The sequence below is a fragment of the Physeter macrocephalus genome, chromosome 5 (assembly GCF_002837175.3).
Source record: "Physeter macrocephalus isolate SW-GA chromosome 5, ASM283717v5, whole genome shotgun sequence".
Taxonomy (NCBI): Eukaryota; Metazoa; Chordata; class Mammalia; order Artiodactyla; family Physeteridae; genus Physeter; species Physeter macrocephalus.
Window position 1 is genome coordinate 49,603,613 of NC_041218.1, and position 10,305 is coordinate 49,613,917.

The 10,305-nt window shown below is 42.6% G+C and overlaps 1 protein-coding gene across 1 annotated transcript in view; it reads left to right on the top strand.

The window, feature by feature from the left end:
- The window catches only part of JAZF1 (JAZF zinc finger 1), a 342,624-nt gene that overhangs the window by 280,190 nt on the left and 52,129 nt on the right, over positions 1-10,305 (top strand). The window contains exon 3 of the mRNA XM_028489958.2: positions 6,762-6,958. Coding sequence (XP_028345759.1) covers positions 6,762-6,958 — 197 coding nt within the window. The remainder of the gene's footprint in view (positions 1-6,761; positions 6,959-10,305) is intronic.

Consider the following 10,305-nt stretch of genomic DNA (forward strand, 5'->3'; position numbering starts at 1 on the left):
GGGGGGAGCATTGGGACTTCCAGAGGCCACCCGCTTCTTCTCCCCAAAACGAGCCTCCTGACACACAGCTCCTGCCTCTGGACTACACGGCCTCTTCAGAGTCTTATAGTAACAACCAAACCACGCCATGCATCTCAGAGTTTGGATTCTTGTCAGGTTTTTCTGAGAGAGGCTTGAGTTTCTAGTGGTCACTTCCATCACTGGGTTCTCCAGAGCGGGCAGAAGCCAAGTGGTTTTGCCCCAGCAGGACACTTGGGCTCAGGTGTTTGGCCGGAGAGTGAGGTGCAGGGCGGGCTCTGCCCGGGCTCCAGCCAACTCTGTAAATTTCCTGAGTTTGTGGTTGAAACTGGTCTCCATGGACCAGCAATTTGACATTTTCCCCCAGCGGTGCTATAGTCATGTTTCCACGTTTAATATGTCAGACTGAATGAACATTGTGGTCTAAGGATTTAAAAGATTTATAATGGAGTCTTGAAAATTTACTTAAGGAATATGTACTTCCCCAAGCAATAACAAATATTACTGCAAATGACCATATTAAAATAAAGTAACTTGGGCATTTCTGATTTGTAGGAAAGTTAAAATTAATCTTATGGCAGTTTCAGCTTCAAAATGAAAACATGACTTTGCCTGACCACAGATTTGCGGGCTGTGAGTCAACAGTGAATGAACCCTCAAGTGACTATTTTTTTCTTTAAGAAATATCCAGTTCACTCTATGTGTAGAAAAGCAATACTAGAAGGAAAATACCCTGAAAAATCAACCATAGTTGTATCTGCAAACTTCAAAGGTTCTGGTAAAAAATTTTTTCATAAGCTGAGTGGTGAGTACATGGATTGTCATTTTATTCTTCTTTAAACTGTGCTTGTAAATACGTACCCTCAATTGTGTGTGTATTACCGAATTTTTAAAAATGTTTTTAAGCACAAGTCACAAATCCATAAAAATTTTTCTATAAGTGTTCTTTAATGAGAAGTCTTATTTTTATACTTTTAAAAAGGAAAAGAAGGCTTCCTTATCCATCCTTCTTCCCTTCCCCGATTAGCTCCTTTAGTGAATAGGCAAGGAGCCTGGTTCAAATGCTTTTTTTCCATATTAAAATAATAATAATAATAACTACAGGTATACTGGTAAATGTTTAACGGCTGACTCTTGGGGTGGGGAGAAAACCCTGATTTGTAATATTTGCCAATTTCCATGGTTTAAATACTCCCATCATGGCCAATTTCAAGCAACCAACATTACATTGCTGAACAGAGTTGGGAAGAAATGTGCAGTAGCCTACAGCATCATATAGTAGTTCTACCAAACAGATATGACATTATTAATGTAAATAACCTAAATAGCATAGATAATAGTAAAATGAAAGAAAATGATAAGAACTGATAAACCTTGTGTATTGTTACCTTTATTTTTAATATGCTTGTTTTAATTTTAAGTTCACATAATTTATTTTTTAATTTTTATTTTATATTGGAATTTAGTTGATTAACGATGTTGTGTTAATTTCAGGTGTACAGCAAAGTGATTACGTTTTACATATACATGTATCCTTTTTCAAGTTCTTTTTCCATTTAGGTTGTTACAAAGTATTGAGCAGAGTTCCCTGTGCTATACAGTAGGTCCTTGTTGGTTATTTTATTTTATTTTTTTAACTTTTTATTTTACATTGGAGTATAGCCAATTAACAATATTGTGATAGTTTCAGGTGCACAGCCAAGTGACTCAGCCGTACATATACATGTATCCATTCTCCCCCAAACTCCCCTTCCATCCAGGCTGCCACATAGCATTGAGCACTGTTCCCTGTGCTATGCAGTAGGTCCTTGTTGTTTATCCATTTAAAATATAACAGTGTGTACAGGTGGATCCCAAACTCCTAACTATCCCTTCCCCCCACCCTTCCCCCCTGGTAACCATAAGTTCATTCTCTAAGTCTGTGAGTCTGTTTCTGTTTTGTAAATAAGTTCATTTGTATCATTTCTTTTTAGATTCCGCATATGAGGGATATCATACGATTGTTATCTATTTTAAATATAGCAGTGTGCACATGTCAATCCCAAACTCCCAATCACATAATTTAATTTTTAATAATGGGTATGTTTAACAACTGGCCTAAATCCCTAAAAATTTAATGATCAGCTCTCACAAGCCAGCATAAGCCTGCACCAGCACACAAGTACTCAGAACAGTTGCCATTGCAAAGCAGAAAGAATTCAGGGACGTGGGCACAGCCAGCCTTCCCTGCATCACAGCCCAGTGAGGCTACAAATCCAGGGCCCCCAGGAGCCAAGGGACCCCACATAGCAGAACTGGCAGACCCTGGGAGGATGAAGGCCCCTGCTCTTCCAGTTGCCCCACTTCCAACGTGTAAACCCCCGAGGGGTTTCCTCTGCATTTCCTCAGGGCCTAAGCTTCAGCTCCTTAACCCCTTTCAACTTAACCAGCAAACACAAGAAAGCTCAGGGTTCTTTGCTGTGCCAGTGGCAGCCTGGCAGAGCAGGAGCGTTCGATACGGTCCCAAGGCTGACTTTTCAGATGCCAGCTCTGCCACCAGCCAGCAGAGTGACCTTGAACAGCCCCCTTCCCCTCATTGCCCAGTTACTGTGAAAAATGAGGGGGTTGGACTAGGTGATCTGTCTCATCCTGGTTCCTCCCTGCTCTAAAACCCCATGTTGGCTGCAATTACTGAGGGCTTCAGAGAAGATCACCAGTCATGTCAAAATCCATTGAGAAAAACTCATCAGACCACAGAGTGGTGTGGCTTCCCAAGCCTGAACTCCCTCTCATCTGGGAATGCAGGGGAAACATTTCTAATCCTGATGAAGGAAAGATCTGGGCTCTGGTCCTTCAAGGATATGTCAAAGTGCAGCTGCCCTTGAAGGTGGAAAATGCTCAGAGCCAACTTACTCAAGTCCAGTTCTTGGCTGCAGTCACAGCCTTTATTTATTCTGCCTCATCAGGTTCTTTATAAACTTGTCTCCCCAGGTGATTCTTTGCCATTGGGAATCCACCCATCTTTTGACAAACAACTGTATTGATGGAACATTGCTTGAAAACTTTAAGGTTTAAGTAAGTCTCCAAAATATAGGTAAAGTCATGGGTGATAAGTGAAAGAGGAACAGTGCAACACTGCCAAGGGAGAAACTGGTGAATTTTATCCAGCGCTCCAAAGGCGTTTTTATGCCCATGCGTGTGTGTGTGTTGTCACCAGGAATAAATTCTGCAGCTGTGTATCTTGGTATGGCAAGCTTGCCTTGATTTATGGGTATAGCTGCAAGTTCATAACCACCAGTCCAAGGGAGAAGGAGGGAGAGTGGAGGGAGAGAAGGGTTGGCAGAAGTGTTTTATGAGTTTCATGTTTAATGCTTTTAACATGGTGCCTCGTTCTCGCTTCTAGAAAGCACTTAGCAGATACAAGCCAAAAATAGATGGCTGTCCATAGCCAACCAAATCCATGAGGGGGTGAAGGTGAGGGATATGTGTGTGCACATTGTCGTGGTTGTTTATAGTTGTTTTTATCTCTGAGCTGTAGGAGAGTATTTATTTTACAATAAAAACTGTGAGCTGTGATACTTTTATACTTTTTAACCAGAGTAAGAGAAGACACTGCAAAGCCTGCAAACTCGCTAGCTCGCTCGCCTTCTCTCTCTGGCAAGAGTTTCTTTCTGACACTCTCTATGCACTCTCTGGGCTGATTCCCGGTCAGCTATTCCACATCCCATCCTACTATACGTGAGGCATGAACCAGGTGCTTTCAGAGCCATAGACATGCAGTGCATCCTCAAGAAACGTGGAGTAAGGTAGATGGAATATACAGATAAGACCACATTTATGAAGCTGTCTATAATAATAACAGCCACTTCCTACATGACAGGCACTGCTTCCTCGTTTAATCTTCACAATAGTCCTCTGAAGTCAGCACTATTATTGCCTTGTCCACCAGCAGGTGACCTTCCTCCACCATGAATATTCAGACTCACAAGATGACCAGAGGCCGCCGCCATGGGCGCTGGATCTTTTCAGAGAGATCAAAGGCAGAGCCACAGCCTGCCAGCAGGGCCGCATCACACCTTCTGTGAAGTTCTTACTGGTACACATGGCAGTCTATCCAGATGCAGATAGAAGATGCCCCTCGGGCAAAGGTGGGAGCTGCCCTGGAATCAAAGCTCTTATAACACTCCCTGGGCACGCTCCCCAGTTCTCTGTAAGGGGCGTGTTCAGGGGCAAGATCACCGCGCTCAGGAAGCCCAAAGCTCTGGCTTCCTAACAGGTGTGGATAGATGCTTTCTAGCTCCTCCCACTCCAGATGTCATTTACCAGTTGGGGGACAGTCTTAATATAAACAGTGTTGCCCAGTAGCATATTTGACTTACCGTCTTGGCAGGTTACCAGAGTTAACCAAAGATCAAAGTCTCTTATAGAAAGGGAAAAGAGGTATGTTAACCCTTTATCTACAATTATTAGTCCCATTTTTCAGAGAATAAAGCTGAGGCTTAGAGAGGTTCATCAGCTTGCCTCGAGTCACATAGTAAGTCACACAGCCAGAATTTGAACCCTGCCCTGCCTGACTCCAAGTCCCATGCTGTTAACTAATATGCAAGATGTATATTTTTCATTCTACTCCATAGCATATCTGTGTTTATTTTACTATTTAAAAAACTAACTTAGGGCTTCCCTGGTGGTGCAGTGGTTAAGAATCCGCCTGCCGATGCAGGGGACACGGGTTCGAGCCCTCCTCCGGGAAGATCCCACATGCCGCGGAGCAACTAAGCCCGTGCGCCCCAACTACTGAGCCTGCGAGCCACAACTACTGAAACCCGTGCTCTGCAACAAGAGAAGCCACCGTAATGAGAAGCCCGCGCACCACCACGAAGAGTAGCCCCCACTCGCTGCAACTAGAGGAAGCCCGCACACAGCAACAAAGACCCAACACAGCCAAAAATAAATAAATTGAAAAAAAAAATAAAAAACTAACTTGAATGACCTACACTGAGAACCCTTGGTCTTCCTGGAAGAAGCAATATGTTTAGCCTGTGGTTTCCCCCACTCCCTGGTGCACTGCATACCCCAGTTGAGGAAGCTCAGCGCTGTGCCAGTTAGCAGTTGTACTTAGAATAATAAACGAAAGCACCAGTTCCAGCTTTTCTCTATAGTCCAGATTTTGAGTGGAGGTTTATGAGGAGGGAAAAAAGAAGTTTGAAGAGCAATAGAGCCAACTTTACATCTGAAAATAAATGAGTACGTGGCTGCCGGATGCAAACAATTCTGTTTTACATTGTCATTCCTTTCTTCTTTTTAAATCATCACCATCTTGTAGCACAAAACCTAAGAGCTCAAGGCAAAACTTGTAGCTTTATTACAGTTTGGTTCAACATATAAAATCCAGTTTATGCATATAGATTATATTGCAAAAGCCCTTCAAGAAATGTGCCATCCATGTTCCAAGTGTAAAAGTAGACATTTTAAGACACTGTAACTCTATTGTAACATTTTTTCATTGGGTGTTTGAGCAACTCAAAGCTTTTACCAGGCATGAGAACTATCTGTTGACTTACAAAATGCCGCAGTGTAATGAAGACAAATATGAAGGAATTTTGTAGGCAGAATGTGAAATGGGTTGGGTAAAATACCATGTTTAAGTGCAATGGAATTAGTTTGCGATGAATTGTATTAAAATAGTCAAAACACAATTGGTGAGAGGGTGGGGTAGGGGAGTTGAGAGGTATGGTTATGGTCTGGTTCTTCGCTTAGGCAGTGGGCACAAGTGTATGTTTTTTTCACCTAAACATTTTCATATACTCTATTCACTAGGCTTTTCATCGCAATTTTCAAAAATGCAGTTGACATTTGCTCTTTAGGTAGGAGATACCATTTCATAGATTGTTTTGAATCTCTTATTACCTGAATTTATGAAATGCTAGATTAAACAGTGAGAAAAGAACAAAGTTTGAATATAACTAACATAAGAGAAGTGTTGAAAGAATGACTTTGAAGTTTCCGAAATGAAACCATCAAGAAAAGTCACCTTTCCCTTTATGAGTAATGAGATCACAACATAAACAAATCTTTCTCCGTGATCTTCCTCCCGGTACAGAGCTTGTACCCTCTTATTGAATCTGCTTGGGCAGGTTTGTTCAGTCATTTGATAAATGTTTGCTAAGATGGGCCTGGCAGCGTGCTAGCAACGATTATAGGGACTCGGGTCCTTCCTTTTCAGCTAATGGCTGGGGAGACAAGACCTTCAATCAGCCAAAAAAGTGTTAAAAACCCAAATAACGATATGAGAATCCTGAGTACAAAAACGAATCAAAGTTTTCATGAAGCCGTATATGTTCAGTGGCACAAACAATAAATACTACCAACCTGCAGATGAAGGAAGTCCTCTGTGGCTGGGGGTGGTTGGGGAACTTTGAGAGCAGGTGTACTTTCTGAGGGTTGAGAGGACCTTCCCAGAGAAGCAGTCTTGTAACTGAAGGCACTGTAGTGAGTACAGAGTCTATGTGTATCCATTACCTGCACAGAGGGTTTGCCCAGGGAAGAAAGGATCCTGACTTTGAGGAACTTTAAAACAAGGAGCTAGAAGATAATTTCATCATGTAGGAAAGGGGCAACTGTTGTGAGTTTTTGAAACTGGGACCTGTGAATAAGCCCCTTTCCCAGGGTGGAGCGCCTGTCAAACTTGGGTTCACTGTCGTAATCCTCCTGCTCTGTATATGGTCCTGGTTACTCATAAATGGTCCCTTCCACTGTTGCTGCAGATTCATGACGGACGCTGCCCGCCGAGAGCAGGAGTCCCTAAAGAAGAAGATTCAGCCGAAGCTCTCGCTGACCTTGTCCAGCTCCGTGTCTCGAGGGAATGTGTCCACGCCGCCTCGCCACAGCAGCGGAAGCCTTACTCCCCCCGTGACCCCGCCCATCACCCCCTCCTCTTCATTCCGCAGCAGCACTCCGACCGGTGAGTGGCTTGGCCCGTGGGGAGTGAGTGAGTGCGTGTGTGCGTGCGTGCGTGTGTGCGTGCGTTCGTGCGTGCGTGTGTGCGTGCGTGCGTGCGTGCGCCGGGGACAGATCATGATTCAGACCCACCTCTTCTTTAACCCTTTACTGGTCCCTATCGCGTTTGCGGATTCATTCATCTATTTATGATGGAAGAAATATTTATAAATTATCATTTATAATATGCATGTGATAATGGTTTTATAGATATGTTTTCAAGCCTTTACTATTTGTTATGTATGAAGTGATGCAATGTCTTGGATTTGCTTCGGTCAAGTTGAGAAGTAGATCAAACAAGATCGATTATATGTTGTTTATTGCCATGTGTTGATTATTGTCGAAGCTGGGCGACATATACATAGGGGCTCATCATAACATTCTCCCTATTTTTGCTTATTTAAGAAATTTTCCATGATAGAATGATTAATTTTAAAAAATTAGAGTGCCTCCCATGTGCCAGGCCTGAGCTATAGTAGTGAGCCAAAGGAGACCCCTCCCTGTTCTTCCTGATGGACTGAGGCCTAGTGGAAGATGTTGGCATTTTAGGGGGCCAACAAGAACACTCTTTCTTGCCTTTACCTCCCAAATGGAAGCAATTTGAAAAATACAACAAGACTCGGAGGTGAAGATTAAAATTGACTTTATTACTGCATAAAGCTAAACTGCAGAATAGAGCTAGCTAGCATCTGTAACAACTGCGTTCCCTGAGTTGAACTTATTCCCAAACATTCCTTCTAAGCTTGCCTGCCTGGGAACAGACCAGAGTGCGCTCAGGCCCTGAGCTGAACATGCGCAGAACCTTCTCCCAAGTAAGAGATCCGTTAAGTCAGCAGTGATAGAAGATGGTAGAAAGAGGCTGGAAAGGTCCCCTCCGCTTCTTTTTTGCATCTGAGCACAGGGAATATATTTCCCCTCACTCCCATAGGGGTATAGACAGGCATTCATCCAATAAATACAACATTGTAACCATAAACTCGCTATATGAAAGAACTCAGTGATAGGAGAGCATACAGAGAAGGACTCGACAGGGTCAGGAAAGACTTCCATGAAAGGTAAGTAGGTAAAGAGGGAAAGAAGGTGCATCCAGCCAAGCAGACAGCATTTTTCAAATGCTCCATGATGGGGAGCCTGGCAGGTCCCAGGTACTGAAGGTCGGCGGGGTGGTGGGGTGTTTGTTAGATGAGGCCAAGGAGGTCTGCAGGGTCCAGGGCACTTAGGGTGTCATCCTAAGAGCAAAAAGAAGCCACTTAGAATCACACCATCACTTCAGTAGCATTGCCCCTTGACCATGGGTGAAAATGTTTATTTTTCCTCTTACAGTTTATGTATCTCTCTTTTATCCATCTCCCATCAAGGGAGGTGACCGCAGTCATATTTCTCAGAGTGTGTTTCAGAATATAACTTTCACAAAATAGTAATTGGGAAAAGGGATTCCCTAATAAGTTTGGGGAAATATTGGGTTAGACAAAGGTAAACTGGTTTCTTCAATACAGGGCTTTAATATATACATTATTATTCTCCAAGAGGAGGGTTTGGAAAGCTTTCCAAATTTAGTCGCTTTGATTGGAGGACCTCTTTTTCTAGGGGCATCTCTGGGGGCTCATGGTTGGCAGATACCCCGTGTTCCATCAGGACTGGACATTTTGAAGACAGGATAGGTGCGCGAGGCAGACAGACTGAGTTCCTACCGAACTTCGCCCTTTACAAATCACTGATGATACCCATTACTTAGGTTTCTGTGTGAGAGTTCAACATGATAGATATACATGCCTTAAACACTCAGTAAATGTTCGTCTCTGTGGTCCAGAGTCTTCAACTAGTTGCTTCAGGAACAGAATTGGAGGTCATTCTATAGAGGATGATTTGGTTTCATTTGTGTTGGGCATTTGTCCCTTTCTTTGGATAGACCACCATGTTTCTCTTACATCTTATTTCGTGAAGATTTACTTTCCAGTATCTCTGTGTAACATTTACTGTGTAGATCTAAGGAATGCCATGAGAGTGTAGTGTAATTCTTCACTTCTCTTTTCTGAGTATTTCTATGAATATTTATTCGTATATAATGTGAATTATGGGGGCAGTTTTATACCTGGCTGTGTTTTATACTGACTTAATATGGATTGTCTCATAGCCAGCACCAGATAACCATGACCTCCCCAATTAATAATGGGAGCTTTAGAACCCCTTGAAAATAAAGACATTTTAAAAGTGAGAGTTTATTATTTTTCATGTAAGAATGTTTGGAAGAAATGGAATCATTTCCTTTCCTTCAGACGTAAAGAAATCTTTCTGACACCTTGTCTATTTTAGCAATTTCCCACTGAGAGAATTAATATATGTTGTGGTAAAGATCTATCATTTTCAGTCTCTCAACATCATTGGTAAGTTATTTGCTGCTTGAAGAACATTCCATGTAAACATCAAAAATTAGCAGGGGAAATGGTTTCTTAAACCCCTACCCTGTACCATTTTGACTCTGTACATTTTTCAATGTTTGAAATGTTATTTTACCTGTAGTTAAGAGAGAACAGCTTATTTTGCCTGACTAATGTGGTTTCAGTCACTTTCATTGCCAGGTTATAAGTAGTTTTCCATGTTTCTACCTTCTAAACTCACTCTTCCAAGTTTCATATTCAGGATGCGTTCCTGGTGCAGAAGTAATAATAGTCATCTTGCAGAAAATTTCATTTATAAAGTAGTCTTTAAAATATACTGTCTTGGGGCTTCCCTGGTGGCGCAGTGGTTGCGCGTCCGCCTGCCGATGCAGGGGAACCAGGTTCGCGCCCCGGTCTGGGAGGACCCCACATGCCGCGGAGCTGCTGGGCCCGTGAGCCATGGCCGCTGAGCCTGCGCGTCCGGAGCCTGTGCTCCGCAACGGGAGAGGCCACAACAGAGGGAGGCCCGCATACCACAAAAATAAAAAAAATAAACAAAATAAAATAAAATATACTGTCTTAGTATGGTACTGGCACAAAAACAGAAATATAGATCAATGGAACAGGATAGAAAGCCCAGAGGTAAACCCACACACATATGGTCACCTTATCTTTGACAAAGGGCAAGAATATACAATGGAGAAAAGACAGCCTCTTCAATAAGTGGTGCTGGGAAAACTGGACAGTTACATGTAAAAGAATGAAATTAGAACACTCCCTAACACCATACACAGAAATAAACTCAGAATGGTTTAAAGACCTAAATGTAAGGCCAGACACTATAAAACTCTTAGAGGAAAACATAGGCAGAACACTCTATGACATAAATCACAGCAAGATCCTTTTTGACCCACCTCCTAGAGTAATGGAAATA